Source organism: Natrix helvetica, assembly GCF_964273705.1.
Source record: "Natrix helvetica genome assembly, chromosome: 5".
In the NCBI taxonomy this organism is placed as follows: domain Eukaryota; kingdom Metazoa; phylum Chordata; class Lepidosauria; order Squamata; family Natricidae; genus Natrix; species Natrix helvetica.
In genome coordinates, this window is record NC_138551.1 from 58,332,229 (window position 1) to 58,352,393 (window position 20,165).

Genomic DNA, 20,165 nt, shown 5'->3' on the forward strand with positions numbered 1-20,165 from the left:
ACAGCAACCACGGGATTTGCAGGTAATAGTTATGGAGGAAATATTTCACTAGCACTTTGATTTACCAGTTCATCTCTTGCTTGATTAATAAGTTCCAGCTGATTCTGAGACTCTCTCTCCATGAAGGTTAGCTTATCAACCTGCATCTGTAAGGAGTTGGTTTCTGACTGGAGTTGGGCATTCTTCGTGGTTAGCTTTTCAGTGAATACCAACAGCTCAGACTCTCTTTTCCGACTGCCATCTATGTCCTGCTGGAAGTCGCTAAGCAGAGTGTTCAGACTATCCACTTCTTCTTTCCAAGAGTTCATTTCTTGCTCATCTCTAAATAAAATATATATTTTAAAGAGTAAAATGTGGAGAACAAACCAAGCAAGCAAAGATCTCTTTCTGATTTAGCTCCACTGGCCAAATACAAATTGTACATCTGAAAACATGACACCAATACCTGCAGATTACCTGCAGCCTGACATTCCTTAGTACCCTTATGCCACCCTGATCTCTTTTGGTTAAAACAGACAATAAAAACAGAAAATGTAGACCAGTTAGACTAGTCTAGACCAAGTCTTGGTATGTGAAAACCTGCTCCATATATAAGGTATTTATTACCTACTTAAGCAAATAGTTATGGAGAATCAGACCATGAGGTGATTCATAGCAATTAAATAGTTGTAACTGCTAAAGGAAAATGCATTTGATGACAGGAGTCACTTCTAATATTAGGAGGTTAAACACCAGCTTCAAACTGCAATCAGTCCAACAACATATTTTATGGAAATGGGTTTCAGTGTTAATTGGCAAGAAATGCTTATGTTACACATTGCAAATCCAAAGGGAAATTAGTGACACTGAAACATTCCAGATAATTATCATTTATAAAACCTGTGAGCTATTATGGTGGTTCTCCAATTACATAATGGTTGTCTTCATTTAATATCTTAGGAAATACGTAGAAAAGTTACTGTAAATTATCAATTTTATTAAGACACATACAATAAGATAAAACGTATCTTTGCAAATACTACTGAAAAGAGCTGTGGTTTTAACTTTTTAAGAATGATTCATTTTAATTGTATAAACACACACAATAAAAGAGAATGCTTATTATTCTTATTTCAAAAATGAGATCATATCATTTCTGGCTGAACTAGCCAGAATTCATAGCCATGAATAAAGGCATATGTGTTTATATAAATATAACAAAATCCTAAATAATTAAAGATATATAAAATATAAGTCATTTTTAAATATTTAATATTAGCCTAACTGCAACACGATTTGTTTTCCTTTTGAACTTACCTTACAACAATTTAAACACAAAGCTACATTGCACTGCAACAAATTTTAGAAATATTAAACAATAGCATTCTGACTTTGAAATACCCTGGTTTGAGTTCAATTCTTTCATATTCAAAACACAAATTGCATCAAATATCATGCAAGCATTTTGAAAATGATTGAATCAGTCCATTTTGAACATGAAATTTGAAATATCTGGTGCACCAATATTAAACAGCAACAAAGTATTGTTCTTCTGCCAATCTAGCAGTTCGAAAGCATGTAAAAAAGCAAGTAGAAAAATAGGAACCACCTTTGGTGGGAAGGTAACAGCGTTCGGTGCGCCTTTGGCGTTTAGTCATGCCAGCCACATAACCATGGAGACGTCTTCAGATAGTGCTGGCTTTTCAGCTTTGAAATAGAGATGAGCACCGCCCCCTGCAGTCAGAAACTAGCACATATGTGCAAAGGAAACCTTTGTACATTACCTTTAAAGTATTGCTTGGTATTTGTGATGTTACATAATTAAGTTAATTTCATTTTTAAAAACCATTGCTTATTATGTGGAGGTTATTTTGTTGCACCAAACAGAATGTTTCAAATTGAATGCTCCACATTTCCATTGTTTAAAATAAAACAAAGAATTACAAACTTAACCTTTGTACCTTTGATGTTGCTCCTGCAGCTGGTCTAGAGTTTTCACTTTCTCTAGCAAATTATGAATTTCAGCTTTCTGTCGATTAATAAGTTCTCTGTATTTTGATAACTCATCTTCTGTTCTCAACCGTTCATCTTCTAAACATTTGACCTAATCCAGAAACAAAGCCAATTCATCAACATAAATAGCATTTTATATAATATGTTTCATTAGTTTTTCAGGGCATTAAAATATCTTGTTGAACAGGCATCCTAGATAATATTCACCCTACTTTCTCTTTTTTCTCATTTGCTGCTTTCTCTTCCAAGAGATTCCAGAACTATTTTGGAAGTTTTCACTTTCATGAAAACTTTCCTCACAAAATAAGTTACCTTGACACATCTCGGTTTCTCAAAAAAAAGCCAAATGTGAATTGTCAAATATAAGATGCCTTATTTTAATTAACTATTACTCATAATACAAACATAACACTAAATTACAATTAATTTAAAACTGAGCACGAAGTTTTGAATCTCCTCAATTTTACAAGAGAAAAATGGACAACAGTATGAGACCTGGTCATTCTAGAAATGAAAAACTGAATTGACCTGTTAATGAAATGTAATCATTACAATGACACAGGAAAGAATTCATATTTGGGAAAATCTATGATACTTAGTTAGTAGGACTTTTTTGTGTGGTTTTAGGCCTCCAAATTGGAGAAACCCCTTTCAAATTATTTAATAATTAAATGTGTCAGTGAAGTGGGTTTCAACTTGTCCTTAAGCAATCAACAACGGATGGGCGGTTTAGAAAAAATAAATGAATGAATGAACAAATGAACAAACAAATCCTTCTTTTTGAATAACACCAGTCCCATAAAGTATGGAAATCTTGTGGATACTTGTAGAACAGGGGTGTCAAACTCAAGGCATCTTGTTGTTGTCACGTGACGTATCATGCCTTTTCCCCCCTTTGCTAAAGTGGAGTGTGCGTGACCAGCACATGACACATTCAGCCCATGGGTTGCAAGTTTGACACCCCTGTTCTAGAAGAAACAAAAGTGTAAAGAAAATAATATCCTGGGCCTTGGCAGAAACTTAAGGTTTATGGCAAGTGATCTCTCATATTGAATAGTGGTGTATGGCTGCAAGAGAATAGGCCATCCAGCGGTAATCCAGATACTATCCCCAATAAGGCACCTGAAAAATTTTGTATATCCAGCACCAGGCAAAGGTACAATTAACACAACAATGTGTTGTATTGCTAACTGCAGTATTTTGCATTTACATCTTTACTGCATAAACTTTTATTTAAGCATTGGATTTCATTTTTAGAAAGGGTTACAAAGTCTTCCACCCTTACCACCCTAGCCCTTGATTTTAAAGAAAGATGAAGCGGTGAAAGTTCAAATAGCAACAATTAGATCCACATTAGCAGGTGGTAATTCTGTCAAGCTTTTGAACACTGAAATATTTCACAAAGCTATCAAACTGCTATTAGGGCTTTGAAGACTCTGATGTTCAGGGAAGTCACATTTTTCAACAGAAGAATAGGAAATGAAGGTTGCCACAATATGTTTGGACTTCAGCAATAAATGATAATTATATGGAACGCATAACATTAAATAGCTCATAAAACAGAATATCTTTTCAGTAGCCTAGCATATCATATTTTGCACTATCCCTAACACTGCTTATAACACTGACTTTGGAGACGGATTTTGGCTCACTTTTATGATAATCCTAGAATCTAAGTTCAAAAAAAACTAAGCGTTGCCCTAAATTTATGGCTGTACTATAATTTCAGAAATAGTTTAATTTCCATAGAAAAATTAACTCTTCCACCTGTGAAGTCTAGAAGAAGAAACCTTCCATTCATTGTTTTATATATGCTTTCAAGTCCTAATTTTCAGAAGCAAGCACACTTAAAGGATTAACTATTCAACAAGTACATCTGTATTAGACCTTTGCATTGTGGGTTGCCTTTCAATTTGCTAGTCGCCTAATTTTTATTTAATATGGAAATGATGATGCTGAGTTAGGTCATCTCTTGGCACACAGTTAAGTAACATCAATTCACTGAGGACATTCAACAGTACATCTCTGTCTTGAGTTATCCAATTTATACCATCAGGGGGTTTTGCTGTCAAGATTCTTTCCCAGTGGAGGACCAACTTCGGTTTCCGAAGGCGACGGATGTTGGTCTGCTGTTCGCTTCTCCGGTGGGCTCCTTTTAGGAGCATAGGCAGTCTTGGAGAGACCACCTGCCATAGGGCAGCTTGCTGGAACCCCCCGGATAGGCGGTAGCCATGGGGAGCTCTCCTATTTCGCCTCAGGAGCCGGGGAACGTAGGGGGTGCATAGCAGCACATTCGCTGAATGGATTCCAGAAGGAAAGAGTTAATTACATGCAGCGGCTGAAGTGCTGGAGGTGAGAAATTTGCTCCAATCTCCTTAATTGCTTTTAACTGATGAGCAGCGGCTTTTTTGTAAGTTGTGGATTCAATCTGTTTGAAGTAGGAAGATAGTAGGGTTGCTTTTTTTCTTCTACCCCTCTCAGACAAAGCAGCATTTGGACTGTCTCTCAATCTCGGAATGGAGATAGAGAGCAAAAAGTTGAATTAGCCACTTGAACTAACTATGTGAAAAGATTTATATCATAACTGCAAGAGCTGATTGCTGACTTGTTTTGAAAGCTTTACGGAAGTTTTTACTGTTCTGCTCCTGATTCCAAGGGGGAGCCAAGATGGCCTGCTTCCGTCTTCTTCTTCGCACTTATAAATGAAGTCTGCCTTTTGAAACTACCTTTGAAGAAAGTCTGGCTTTATATTATCCCCCCTAAAGGACTCTTGGAGCCTCTCCTGTTACGTGGTCTTTCTGGATTTGGATTATTTGATTTCTTTGAGTGACTTCTTGGCTTGGAACTGTGACAGAGGGTTAATTTTCACTTTTGGATTTGCCTGTCTTCTTGGACTCGCTCGGCTGCACGCTTCACAGGTGCCATTTCTTTTGCAAAAAATTTATACTCTTTCTGAACTTAGACAATGGGGCCGAGAAAACCACCTACAGGCAAAGCAGCCTTGGCACCAACTTCTACTGCATCCAGTCCAACGATTCAACAGACAAAAATTTCATCATTTTCACAAGAAAGGACTGGAGAGAGCTCAAAAGATTTATCTGTTACTCAAATGTTTCAGGGTCTTATGCAGGGACAAAATGAGTTGAAAAAGGAGGTAGCAGATTTTAGAGAAGAGCTTAAAAGTATGCAGCAACAAATAACGGAAAATAAACAGAGAATTGGTGTGCTGGAGGAGGGCGCGGCTGGACTGGGGGAGGAGGTTAAGGCAGTCCAGAAGGGGAATATAGAATTGGAAAATTTTATGGCAAAAATAGAACTTGAAAGAATGTCCTGCTTTCTCAGATTCCAGAACCTACCAGAGACAGAAGATGAAGATCTTAAGGATATTATGAGTACAATTTTAGCAGAATATATTAAAAGAGATAAAGAACAGTTGTGGTGGGATAGAGCCTTCTCTGTGGCGGGCCCAGCCCTGTGGAATGACCTCCCCCCGGATATTAGGAATACCTCTGACCTCCGCTCCTTTCGTGTAAAGCTCAAGACCCACCTATTTCAAGTAGCTGGCCTGGCTCAACTTTGATTCAACTTTGATCCAACTATATCACTCCTGACGGGTTTTTTATTTGGGGTATTTTAATTGTATTAAATTATTTAGGGGTTTTTAAACATTGTGTTTTTAATTGTTTTTTATTCATCAGCTCACCTCCTCCTTGTATATGTATATGTCTTGGTATACGTTTTTGTTATATGTATGTTTGTTTATATATTTATTTCCTATGTTTTATTGTACGCCGCCCCGAGTCCTTCGGGAGAGGGTGCGGCTAAGAAATAAATATTTATTATTATTATTATTATATAGATCTGGTTTATAGGATTAATTCAGCATATGCCAGAACACATAATGTTCCAAGGGAAGTACATGTTAAATTTCTTAGGAAGACCACGAGGGATGAGATTCTAGGGGCTCAGGGGGGGGGGACCACTAAAATATAAAGATAAAGAAATTGCCATTCTTAAGCAAATTCCGAAAAAAATAAGAGATAAGAGGAGGAAGTATTCCTCCTTATCAAAGAAATTATATAATAAGGGAATTTGGTTTAGATGGTTATTGCCAGAAGGAATGCTGATCTTCTGGGAGGGAAACAGAATTAGAATTAACACAGTTGTGGAGGCAGAGGCCTTCATTAAAAAACATAGTGCCCTCCTAGAGGACGGAAATATAAGAAGTAGTGAAAAAGGCGACAACACACAAGACATGAAGGAGGGAGGAGCTCCGCCTGGGGACAGGGGGGAGGGAACAATAATGGAAAGACTCAGGTCACAAAAATAAATATATCTGGAATATCATTCTAATTGTTGATATATTAGAAAGTGGCAAAAGAGATGATTGAACACATGGTTGATAAAATGTATAATAAGATGCTGTTTCTGCTCATCTTTCATCTTTTTTTTTCTGTAAAAAGTTGTGAGAATTGGAGAGATTCCTACCACTAGCATGATGGAGTTGCCAACATTTTTTTTTTGTATATCCACCTACCCTTTTCCCATAAATTTTAAAAACCAATAAAATTCTTTTTTAAAAAAAGATTCTTTCCCAGTAGTTTCAGGGCTCTTGATTCTGGAGTCTTTCCATCTCTGACTCTAGATGGCTGCTCTCTCACAGTTCATGTGCAATTTAGGGCACTAAAAACATGGCTACATTGAAGTGTACTCTTTAAAATAAAAGTTTTCATGATTATCTACCTAACTATTTTCTATCTATAATCATGTGAACATAATATAGGGTCACAATGCTGAGATGCATAGCTGTATACTTTCAAGAAATAAATAAGCCATATGTTAAAGAATGCTTGATATGACCATCTTCCTTACAGCGAAATTCCATTTTCTTACCTTTGTCCTTAATGTTCGCAATTCATCCATGCCTTCCTTAAATGTTCTCTTCACATCTTCAAGTTCTTTTATCTTGGCATGATGGACCTTTGGAAGGGGAAAAAAAACCCAAGACATATCTTTGTTTAATTTGGAGAAATGACTTTCAGCTTTCTTCCTATTAGATGCCAGATCTCTTTTTCCCATAGTCTAGCAGCAATATTTAATTTTTACAAAAAAGCAAAAACCAATGCAGGTAAAATATTTTACCTCTAGGTGATCAGATCTCTCTTGCAATTGTTTTTCTAGTTCTCCTTTAGTAAGCCGAAGTTTTAGGTCCAATTCATTGGATTTAATTTCTTCAGACTCCTAGCAGCATTACAGTTGAAAAGTTGAAAAAACATAGAAGATGAGCTTATGAAGCAGACTTAAATGCCTTTTTCAGAACCCTATCTATATAAATATTATTTCAGCTACCTTGATGATGTAATTCATACATTAAAATATCCATCATAAGACCTCTTTGTTGCACAATTTATTTATCTCTCTTTCATTTGCAGTCAACCTAAAAGTTGTTTGTTTCAGTAAGTCAGCTTTGGAAACAAATAGTTGCTTTCCATACCAGCAAGAAATAAACAAAGTTGCAAAGTCCCTTTGTAAATTTCTGTAGTGAGATTGATATACTCTCTCACATTCTAAACATGTGGGACTTTGTGGAATGACTAAATTCCTTTTGTACATTGCATTGAAAGTGGGACAAATAGATGCAAATTTATGACAGTAAAATAGAATATAACAGAACAGAATCTGAAAGGGACCTTGGAGGTCTTTCAGGCCAGCCCCCTACTCAAGCAGGAGACCCTATACCATTTCAGACAAGTGCCTCCCAGTCTATTCTTAAAAACCTCCAGTGATGAAGCTCCCATGATTTCTGAAGGCAAACTCTTCCACTGGTTAATTATTCTCACTGAAGGAAAGTTTCTCCTTAATTCTAGGCTGCTTCTCTCCTTGATTAGTTTCTAACTATTTTCTTGTTCAGCCTTCAGGTGCTTTGGAGAATAATTTGACCCCCTTTTCTTTTGAACAGACCCTCAAATATTGGAATCCTGCTATCATATCCTCTAGTTCTTCTTTTCTCTAGACCAGCCAACACTATCAGGATCTATTAAAGATATAGCTGCTTTGAGCACTCAGCATTTCGAACAATAAATGACCAAGTTTAGAGACAACATCAGATGTTAAATCAAGAATATGTGTTTATTCTCTGTATGATAGAAAATGACTGCCCTCCTGGAAACAAGTTAGCATGGCTTTCCTGCAAATTATATTTAGCTCCTCTCAAGATCAGCTTTAATATTATTATTAATACTGAATAATATTAAATCTACTAATAAAAAAAGAATGGGTTTTTTTTAAAGACTGTGATACTGTCTACAACTGAGTAAATGCAGAAATTGGGCTTCTCTTAAGTGGGACATAAAACTGCCTATTTTAAGAAAATAATTCGATATTGAGAAAAGATGAACTAATGACGGCACATGACACTGTTATAACTATTTGACACAGGGATCAAGTCTATATTAGATTAAATTCAACATGATCGTTTGTATCATCACATATAAACTATGATATATGTGTATTATAGGTTATAACTCTCAGTTTCAGAGAGAATGATTACCCTTTTTGTATTGCAAGAAAAGGTTTATATGAAAGTGAAATTAGATCATACCTGATATGTTTTTATTATTTCTTGGCAATTCTTTCGTATCTGATCAGTTTCCTCCTTGGCTTGAGTTAACTTTGCTGTTGCCTCTTTAAGGCGATCTTTGGTTTCCTAGAAAATGATTTAATAATTACTAGCAGTAATTTAAATAAAAACATTGATAAATTAAAATCCGAACAGAAATGATAGCATTCTATTTCAATTCATGGTGGAGCAGAGGGGCCCAAAGAGAAACTCCCAAATGTGGTGTATCCAAAGCCATACATATAGAATTTTTTATTTTCATTGTCATTCTCTATGTTCAGAATGTTTAAAGTGACAGAGATTAAAAAATAAAAATAAATGCATCGAAAGTAATACGATCAAAGTGCTTAAATTATCTTATTTTCAACTATCTTTATCTTATTTTGAAAGGGCCAAGTAAAGACCTAAGAATTCTCAAAAAAGTTGTATATCCATTCATTTAACATACAAACTTAAAAATTAAATAAAGGAACTAGACAAGAAATTGCTAGACAAGCAAATGATTTTAAAATCCTCATAGGTCTTTTATAAAATGAAACATACTGACCTTGTGTAAATCCACTTCAGCCTTTAATTTATTTTGAGCCCATTTTACTTTGATCACATAAGAATTGACTTCTTCTTTTAATTTTTCAATATCTCGTGACATTCTGGTGGTTTCATTTTCCTTTATAAAGGATAATTTTAGAATACGGATGTTAATTAAGCCTTTATGGACAAATAAAAAGTTTAATTTGCAATTCTTCAAACAATAAATGAAATCATAATGATTTAACCAAAGTGGAGCATAAAATAATTGGGTTTTCTTGACTTTTAAGCAATCTACCTACCTGCCTGTATTGGGCTACTGACAATGGAATATTAACCTCTGGGAGGAATTGATTGTACAATGTGATGTGATTAATATTGTAATGTTAATCAAGGAATTGTAGAATTGGAAGTGGATGTTGAACATACCATAAAAATGTTAATTAAACCTTTTGGGCACCAGGAACCGGTTCCCTGGAGAAAGGTTTTTCTGTGGACCGCATGCTGCCCGGGCTTCACTTGTTTGCTGGCATGCTGTGTGGACTGCTGCCGGTCCACGGACTGGGGATTGGGGACCCCTGAATTAAAGCATTTCTGCAAATGGCCATTTAGTCTTTGCTTGAACATAGTCAATAAGAACAATTTTACCACCTTTTTCAGTAACTGATGTTAATGTCAAAGCTACTTATGGTATCACATCTGAATTTATTAAAACATTTTTTTTCCTCACCTGATTTTAGTTATCTCCAGTGGGTAAATCATTTTTTTTCTATTTTAAGAAAAATAAATCTTACATTGAAAAAAATATTGCAAAGGCAGAAGGGGATCTTTCCTTATGCAAATTAGCCTTTTGACCAATTAGGCTTTCCTTTGTGATGAAGCACGAACACTTTTAACCTCACATATAAACATGCCTTTAAACATAATTTAGACTGTACCTAATTCAAATTTCACCATTTGGGGGCAGCAAATTCCTCACTATACTGAAAAGTGATCAGAAAACGGAAGTATGAAGTAACTCCTTTTTCAACTTCTCGCTTTACAATACCATAGCATTCCTTGTTTCTTTGTTTTATAGTGAAATAGTTCTAATTCTGTAAAATATTAGTTGCCTGAATAAAATTAGAAGGTCAAGAAACTATCTTATAATAGACATATATATAAACAACAATAGGGACTTATTGCCAGCAATATTTTATAGGCAGCTAGACTTGGTTCCTTTTTCCATAAATTAAGAAAAATTAAAATACTCAAGAATGTAACAGAGATAGAAATAAACAATTTGAGAATATTATTTATTTGCATAAATCAAGGTAAGCAATATAATATTATGAATGTCAATATGCTTCAAGATTGTGGATATATATCTCTTTTTATACCTGGCTGGCAGCTTGCTGTAATGAATTTTCTGCTCTTCTCCTGAGATTCTTTTAATGACAAATAGGTAGGAAGGTAGGTAGGTAGGTAGGTAGGAAGGTAAGTAAGTACTCTATGGCAAAGAGACAGTTAGGTAGGTAGGTAGGTAGGTAGGTAGGTAGGTAGGTAGGTAGATAAGTATGTTAGGTAGATGGGTAGGTAAAGAACAGATATAAAGCCAGCATCTTACAAGTTTAGACAGGCTCAAGTGGTGGATAGCTGAATCCCATAACTTTCTTTAAAAATATCCCCATGGCTTGAATTCTGGGTAATCAGTAGTTCTATGATGGACCATATCAATTCATAGGAATCAGTTTGTCTTTAGGCAAGCTCCTCCATTCATGGTAATTGTTTTCTTTAAGTGTCTCCAAAAGAATCCAACTCATCACAGATATAGATATAAATATATATGCTGAAACCTTTCTCCACTACTTCATTTTATTGTAACTCCTATATGCACTTCATGTGCAAGAAATAACTTAATGGTATCATCATTTTTGCCTATTTTTTGGTACTCAAGGTTGACTACCAAAAGAACGTCAATGCAAATAGCATACCTTGCTTTCGAATAGTTGGTGCAATCTTGCTTTTTCCTGGGAAAGCTGCTTGATTTTGTTAGTATGCTTTTCAGTATCTTTGTTTGCATCTCTCAGTTTTCTTTCAAGAGTCTCCTTTTCCTTCCTGAGGTCCAAGGACTCCTTTTCTCCTCTAACATACTTCATGACCATAGCTTCCTTTTCTTGACGGGCTTCTTCACATTTCTTGTTTGCCTTAGAAAACCAAATATTACAAGTTTACTTTTAGACATGAGAGCAAATATTGTTTTCCCCTACAATGAAAGTAAAAAAAAAATCAATTGAAGGATTACAAAATACAGTTTCCTCCAGAAAATTGAGAAGAACTTATTTTTATTAACTTAGCTGCCAGCAAAGTTAGAATATACCAGGGGTTCTCAACCTGTGGGCCACTGCCCACTACAGGACCGTGGCGTCTTGGCCACTGGGCCGTGTGAATGGCCAGCCAGTGCAGGCACGTGTGTGCACATGCACACAACCTCACTCACACTAGGGTCACGTGCACGGTCATGGCCCAATTTGTTTCACAGGCACGCTCATGCCCCCATTTGTGATACACGGGCTCCAGCCCCGTTCGCATGTGCATATGCGTGCGTAAAGGTCCTGCCCCTCCCGCCCCTCCACCAAGCCAGAAAGGTTGGGGAACTGTGGAATAGAAAACATAAGCATGTGATGGGGCAAAATAGCTTACCTTCTAAGCTAGGAAATTATCACCTGATTAATTACCTGATCTGTGCGAAAGGCCATCTCTTTGTGCAATTGCTGTATAGCATTTTTTGCAGCAGCATCCTGAGAGACAAGTTTATCTTTAACTGTTTTAGCTTCTTTCTGGAGGTCTTCTATTCTCACTTCCAGCTATAAAGGGAAAACAAATGCCAGTTAGTATAGGTATATGCAAATTACATAATCTGTAAAACTTGGAAGAAAGATCTGAAAAACGGACACATTAGAAGTTATAATTTCTCCATTTAATATAACTTAGAAAAAAGTTAAACGTAAGAATTTAAAAACCGGAGACCAACTTACCAATTTGTATCTGGCAAACTCTGCAGCGATAACTTATTGAGCAATATTTTTTTAAAAAAAAATAGTTTTGGAAAAGATTGAATATCCGCATAGGATCTAGGCTGGAGCAGGTTCAGAAATTTCAGAACCACCGATTGGAAAAAGCAAAGTATTAACATGCAACAGGGGAAGAGAAAGGAATAAGGCATATAAACATCATTTTAAACGTGGTCCAGCAAGGCTTGAAAGTGATGAATTGTCACTTCCTTTCCTTTTTGAAAACCCTGCTCTGCAATTGGAAAAAAAAATCACTGCAGTTTAATCCATTAGGGGGGGAAATGGTCTTAAGACTGTGGAAAGACTAAACTGAAGTCTAATTTTCTGAAGATCAATTTAGGACTATAAATAGAAATAGACAATGTTTCCTGAGATCAGCATAAAACTCTTACCTGTCTAATTATATTGAGATGTTGCTTTTCAGTTTCTGTTCTCTTCTTCAGCTCATCCTTTAAGTTGTCCTTTTCTGAACAAATGTCCAAAATTAGTTCCTGATGCTTCTTGTTTTCCTTAATCAATCTATCCATTAAAACAATTGAAATAATTGATCAGGCAATGTAAACAGTTGTGAACACAGTCTTCTTGCCCTACTTGAAACTGTTATAGAGACCAAGAGATTTATTTAAGCTCTGTGGTGCTCTTCCCCCAAAGCAATAAAATACAATTAAACTCCCACAACTTGAAATGCCCGGTAAAGAAGACCTGGCCTCTAAAAACAGAAGCCATAGAGCCAACTGTAACCTTAAAGGAAAAGAATTCTGTTTGGTTGCATGAATAGCCTTTTTTTAAAAATGAAGTTGCAGGGTATCCATTTAATTGGAACATGTTGTATATTTATTTTTCCTTCCTGGAGTTCTAGATTACCACAATCATTTTTGGAAATCTGAAGATGGTTGTTATGAACTTTTCTCAATTACTCAATTAAAATTGCATTGCTTTATGATGCACTTGGTCCACAGGTGGGTTGTTGCCGGTTCGTCCCGGATCTGGTGAACCGGTTGTAGCAGTGGTGAGAGGCTCCGCCTACCTGCCCAGACTCTTCTGCGCATGCACGGAGCGTCACGTGCCAAAGCATGCCCGAACCAATAGTAACAAAATTGGCAACCCACCACTGACTTGGTCTTGGACAGTTAGCATTGTTTTCTCTGTTTATGAGTATGTCTGGGAAGGGTAGTCTGTCACTATTTCTTTTCTTGTGAATTCAATTCCATGCAAAAGAATTCTTAGAAGCTTGGCACTCTGACCCTGACCAATACACAATTAATAGGCATATAGAAATAAACTACCTTTATTTTTCAAAATTCAAAAGCAACAACAAAAGCTCAAAGGAAGGGCCAGCCGAGCCAGTGCACATCCTCCTTAACCAACTCCCAAGATAAATATGGAACCGGCATCTAATCACAAGCACAAGATAAATAGCTTGCCAATGAAAGAAGAAGCAACACCGCTGATCCTTTCCAAACCCACAAAAAGGTTGGTAATACACCCTGTATCTCTTCCATGTCAGAATGCTGATGATGTTACCTAACCTGACAACAAAACATCTGTAAGAAGAAAGCCACATTCAGAGAACATTAAGAACCCAGTTTAATTACGATCTTCACACCAAAGTTGCTTTGTAGATTTTACCACTTTTAAGAAAACAAACCAAAAACTTAACAAATGCAATGATTCACTTAACAACTGTGGCACAAAAACTAGGGCGACATCACTTAACAACAGAAATGTTGGGATCAATTGCAGTTGTAACTTGAGCACTACCTGCATATTAAAGAAATTGTCTGGACAGAAAAAGCTAGAAAGCCATATAACTAATCAAGACAACCTGGGCATCTAGAACAGCTACATTCAAGGCAAAAGTAAGTTTGGAAATTATCGAAACTATTAGGCTAGAAAACCGGGAAGGGAGGGAGGGGGGAATTAGCAGGATCCTGCATTGCTTCACAAAAGTTCACGATCCGGGTTGACTTTGGGTTCTGCTAATTATATAAGTTTGTTGTTATAGAATGGCTAGCACATATTAAGTATGTAAAAGTAAAAAGTTGAAGCTGTAATGTTATGACATTATTTTATGGCACTAAAAAAAATATATATTCTTTCTTTTTGCCTGTTAGCCTACATCTCTTTCTTTCCCCATTTTTGCACTCTTGTCATTGTCATTTATATTTTACACTTTGATATGTCTAATAAAAAATTTTAATTAAAAAATGTTCACTGTCTGGGCTCTCCAAAGTGTTTCGCGTAGAAATAGCAATACATTGATTAATCCAAGAACATTTATTTATATTTAATGAATTTATATACCTACCACTCAATATATGGCTAGTCAAATCTAAGATATAAAAATAAATAAATCTTCTTGGATCCAATTACCTTGAAAAATTCATGAAGTATATGCTCATAGGGAATCGCAATACTCATTTAGTGTTTCTATTTTAAAATTGCAACCATGTCTAAAAAATGTACAATCATGACAGATTTCAGTTCATAGGGAATCACAATACTCATTTAGTGTTTCTATTTTAAAATTGCAACCATGTCTAAAAAATGTACAATCATGACAGATTTCAGTTGACTTTGTATATGCAACAACAAATGCCCTGTCAACTGGCAAACATTCTGATAGGCGGACTGTGTGTTATGTTTTATTTTGGTTGCTATGCTTTAGCAAGTGTTGTGTTTACTTCTAGGTTTCTACAGTATCATTTCAACCTTTGGATAAAGGTAATTTCATGGTTAAGAATTAGCTATGAAGCTCCAGTGGCCAACTGCAACTTTTCTCTACTATAAAACAGACGATACAATGGTGACTTTGCAAAGGGCTTCATTTCATGTTAAACTAAATTCTTTCTGGTTACCCCTTTATTGCAAGTTCATCTTGTATAGCTAATTATCCTTATCTAACCTTAATTCAAGGTTAGTATAAAAATATACATCCAATATATATTTATGTACCATGTTACACTAACTGTCCCATCCGATGGCAATGCATCTTAGTAGGTGCACTGCATAATTCCAGGCAGTGTGTGATTTTAGATTACAATTTATTTCTTCACCAAGTATTCAGGATCCCATCATAGCAAAGGAAATGCTTGACAATGGAAGGTTCTTCATTTCACTTTTCAATGCAAAGTATCTCATCAGCAAAAATTACACTGAAAAATATGACTAACGCAGAAATTAGGCTGACATTGCCCAATGTTTGCAGATTAATAAGTAACTTGGCCTTCATATTCCCAAAGAGTTACCTTAAGGCAGGGGTGTCCAAACTTGAGAACTTTAAGACTTGTGGACTTCAACTCCCAGAATTCCCCAGCCAGCCATGCTGGGAGTTGAAGTCCACAAGTCTTAAAGTTCCCAAGTTTGGACACCCCTGACTTAGTGATAGTCAACATTACTAATAAGCTATCAAATCGTACTAAGAAACAATAAAAACAATATAAATTGAAAGATACAAGCAACATAGTTATAGTCATAAGTGGGAGAGATAGATACTAGGAAGGAAGAGAAGAATAATAGTAATACGTTCTTCATAAATTATTGACAGTGTTTGGGGAAATAGTTGTTAAGCAGAGTGATGGCTTTCGGGGGGAAACTGTCCTTTTATCTACTTATTCTGGTGTGTTATATTGGCATTGGATATAATTTATTAATCCATATCAGCATATTTACATAAAGCTTTTTTCAACATAGTGTCTCAGACCTATTGGATCTACAACTCTCAAAAACTACCATGCTGGCTGGGGAATTCTGGGAATTGAAGTCCACAAGTCTTAAAGTTCTCAAGTTTGGACACCCCTGCCTTAAGGGATTCCTAGATCGCAAAATTTCAAAAATATTTGTCCAACTATAAGTTTAAGTATGATCATATCGTTATGGTTATCTAGACAAAACTTTAAATCTATTACAGACCACGCAAATGTTTAAGAGGCAGTATGCAGCTATCCACACAGTACTCACTTCTTTATCATGTGCTCTTGCTGTAAATATTTATCTTGAATGCATTTTTCAAACACACCCAAGGTAGCCTTGGCATTGCACATTCCGTTTGAAAGTGTAGGATTTTTCAACAACTCTGTTGACAGGAGCTCAGATTCAATTTCTTCCAGCAAAGCCTCCTGAGAGGAAGCATTCTCTAGATTTGAGATAAGGTTCTTAGTGTAATCCGTGTCATATGGGCTCTCTGAACAGACTCCATAAGGTCTTTTCACATGATCTTGAAATAGGTCCGTCAAGGATTGATTTTTGTCCTCTGTTTTCAAAGCATGTTGTTCACTTTGTCCACTGGGCAAGCAATCTGTTTCCTTGGATTCTTTTACTTTTAACTCACAGCAGTCTCCATTAAAGTTTGGAGCAGGTTGTGCTTCAATCATATCTCCATCCTCATTTAAATCAATAGATGATAAGATGGGATCCAGTATTAACTCCTTATTTTCTATGCTTAAAGTGCTTTTTTCACATCTTGCGTCTGCAATATGTACATCATCCTGAATATCATACTTTTTGTCAGCTTCTTCAACACTTGGTAAGTTGGAAGATTCATTACCAGTCTCTGATTGGTTGACCATCCTTGGAGTATTGTGCTGTTCTGGTAAGTGCTCATCCATCTTTCCACCAAGAATCTAGAAATAAAACAATCCGTATTATTATATAGACAAACAAGAGGTACTATAATCCATGTTCTAGGTACCGGATTCTGTTGGTTTTTAAATATTACGGCAGTACTTGAACATTAGTTAGTTCTATTAACTGAAAGACATAAAGATTTTTTTAACCTTTTCATATCCCATAATCACACATTACTGACACAATGTGACCAGAAGAATGAAAAAAACCACATTTATTTATGCAAACCATTGGCCAATTAAATAAAGAATCCATATTACTTAGGCTAATCATAGTTGTTACCTTTTTATATAAATATGGAACCAGGAAACCATCCTGGTGATGAGAGCAGCATCCATACCCAGATGACTATTTGGATACGTGTCCAATTTACCTGACTGCTAATTAAGCAATTTATTCTTGCCTAAAAGCCTGTTTATCCACTTCCTATCAACTTATCCACTTCCTTTGCAGGATGGGATATCTGGATCTAGAATTGCTGCTTCAATTTCAGCAAAGGGACCATGGTGAAGCTCCTAGGTAGCTGCCTCTCTTTTAACACAGGAGATGTAGCAATACCCCTGCCAAACCAATGGCTTCAACGCTACCCCTCTCCAACCTCCCCAAAGCACTATATCTGTATGTAGGAAGAAGGCAGGTCTCTTCAAAGAAGAGTTTCAAGGAAGACCCCAACAAGGTATGTTCTTCGACTTGTGCCAAACATTCAAAGCTCCTAAGGATCAGTCGAGAGAAAACCCTATTCCAATGCCAAATTTAACCACATAGAGTTTTGACTTGACTTTTACCTAGCACAATACAATATAAAGTAAGACAAGAAAGAGATAGTTATAAGACAGATTAATATGAAGCTCAGGTTTTTTTACCACTGAACATTGGCTTCCTTGGTTTGTATTGCACATGGTAAAGTTTCAAAGGATAAAACAAAATGTTAGACTTATTCACACTGAAAACTCAGAAAACCTTGAATGCGTTATCCACATTTTGATGAGAAACACTATATTTTTATTATTAACAATGAATATGTAAAATAATGCAAAGTGCTAGCATCTTCTCAGTATTTTATATGATTAAACACAACTGATCTTCCTTGAACCCCTTGAACCCAAAACCTGCCTCTTCTCCCTACTTGTATACACACATACTTGGGGCTGATACAAGAGGAAAATGTTGAAATCACTGATTTGATAGTTGCCAATGCTGTATCTCCTAGAGTAGACAAAATATATACAGCAAATATGAGGTCTCTTTGAACGCTTCCATAGAACTGGAAGGGACCCTGGAGGTCTTCAGTCCAACCCCCTTTTTCAAGCAAGACACCCTAAATTACTTAGACAAATGGATGTCCAATCTCTTCTTAAAAGCCTCCATTGTGGGAGCACCCACAACTTTTGAAGACAAGCTGTTCCCCTCATTAATTGTTCTCAAGAAATTTCTTAGTTCTAGGTTGGTTCTCTCCTTGATTAGTTTCCACCCATTGTTTCTTGTTCTGCCTTCAGGTGCTTTGTAGAATTAGATGTTGGAACACAGTTATTATGTCACCCCAGTCTTTCTTTTTATTAAGCTAGACCAGAAATCTTCAAACTTTTCAGTCTGAAGACCACACTGGACATTTGCAAATATACAAGGTCTTGGGGTGGGGGTGGAAATCAATTTTAGAAATGAGAGAATAAAATTTAGCTAAATGAATTTGCATAATTTCTACGACTCAGAACAACAGCAAAAAAGAAATGTGATAACTACAAAGAAACAATGCCATGCTCATATGGACAAATGATATAATATCAAACATTAAAGTAAAAGTAAAGGTTGCCCTTGCACATATCAGCTAGCCATTTCTGACTCTAGGGGGCGGTGCTCATCTCCGTTTCAAAGCTAAAGAGCCAGTGCTGTCCAAAGACGTCTCCGTGGTCATGTGGCCGGCATGACTAAACGCCGAAGGCGCATGGAAACGCTATTACCAATGATTGGTTGTGTGGTTGTATCATGATTGGTAGATTGGTGCTGATTGGTGCTGATTGTGTGTGCATTGTTGTTTTGTATTGTAACGGCCTGGATGGTGGGTGGGGTTCGTTTGTTGGCTAGGGCTGGTTTCCAGATGTTTGGTAGGCGGGAGGTATCATCACGTTTATTCATGTTGTGGGGGTGTTTCTCTATTTCGATGGCTTCCATATATATAAAAACCGAGAAAAGCTATGCTGGATCAGGCTAACCAGTCCAGATCACTTCTTCCACCACTTGCAGGCTAAAGAAATAACTCTTCAGCCAGGTTCCTCTTCCTCTTTCTCATCCAAGTGACCAGTTCTGAAGAGACTTTCTTTGTTGGGGGATGATCCAAGGAAGCCCTCTGAATCACACCTCCCGCAAAGGAAGCAACCTTCCAGCTGGCTCAAAGCTGGTATAAATTGATGCTTCCCCTTTCTTGTCCAGCAAACCTCCAGCTGGCGCACAACACACATACACCATCACAGAAATTGTGGGAATCCAACTTTCCTTTTGAAACAGTGGTGGATACAACCTGCTCTTTCTGCCTATGCTGTTTGGAAAGAATTAGAGCCCAACACGTGGGAGGAGCTGGCAGGCTGGAAGGAAGGAACCAAACTGAAGGCCCGATATAGCCCACGGGGGATTGGAAACCTCTAAACTAGTTATATCCAATTTCTGCAAACATTCCTCATGTTTTAGCCTCCAGTCTCCTGATTATTTTTGTTGCTCTTCTCTGCACTCTTTCTAGAATCTCAACATCTTTTTTTTATATCGTGGCAATCAAAACTGGATGCAATATTCCAAGTGTGATGTTACCAGGGCATCATAATGTGGTATTAACACCTCTGTGATGTTGATTCTATCCTTCTGTTAATGCAGACTAGGACTGTGTTGGATTTTTTTGGTGGCTGCTGACTTATATTTAAGTGGTTCATCTACTAGGATAGGGGTGTCAAACTGGCGGCCTGCGGGCCAAATGTGTCACATGCAGACACACCCACCCCAACTCCACAAATGGGAAAAATCATAGCAAAACATCACATGATGCTGCAAGTTTGACATCTGTATGCTAGGACAATTTAGACTCTTGTTTTTGCAACAAATGTACTAGTTATGGAAAACAGTACAATAATCCAAATCTTTCTGTGTACAACATGAATGTTGACAACAGAAATTCCTCTAATTTTAGTTGAGGTGTTATTAAAAAAAATAAAGCAAGTTTTACTAACTTGATGTCAAGATGAAATGTCTAAAACTGTCCATAGTAAAAGCTCATATTAAACAAAACAAATTAAATTTTTCTCCACTGGTTCCTTTATAACCATTTAAAAATTAAAATGCAGGATACATTTTTAAAATAAAAA

The 20,165-nt window shown here is 36.5% G+C and overlaps 1 protein-coding gene across 1 annotated transcript in view; it reads right to left on the reverse strand.

Moving 5' to 3' along the window:
• CCDC186 (coiled-coil domain containing 186) overlaps window positions 1-20,165 on the reverse strand; it is a 41,052-nt gene that overhangs the window by 10,876 nt on the left and 10,011 nt on the right. The window contains 11 exon segments of the mRNA XM_081954803.1: window positions 56-58; window positions 60-321; window positions 1,941-2,083; window positions 6,886-6,972; window positions 7,135-7,233; window positions 8,594-8,698; window positions 9,159-9,278; window positions 11,113-11,325; window positions 11,857-11,985; window positions 12,585-12,711; window positions 16,153-16,814. Of these exon segments, the coding sequence (XP_081810929.1) occupies window positions 56-58; window positions 60-321; window positions 1,941-2,083; window positions 6,886-6,972; window positions 7,135-7,233; window positions 8,594-8,698; window positions 9,159-9,278; window positions 11,113-11,325; window positions 11,857-11,985; window positions 12,585-12,711; window positions 16,153-16,799 (1,935 nt within the window). The 5' untranslated portion in view covers window positions 16,800-16,814.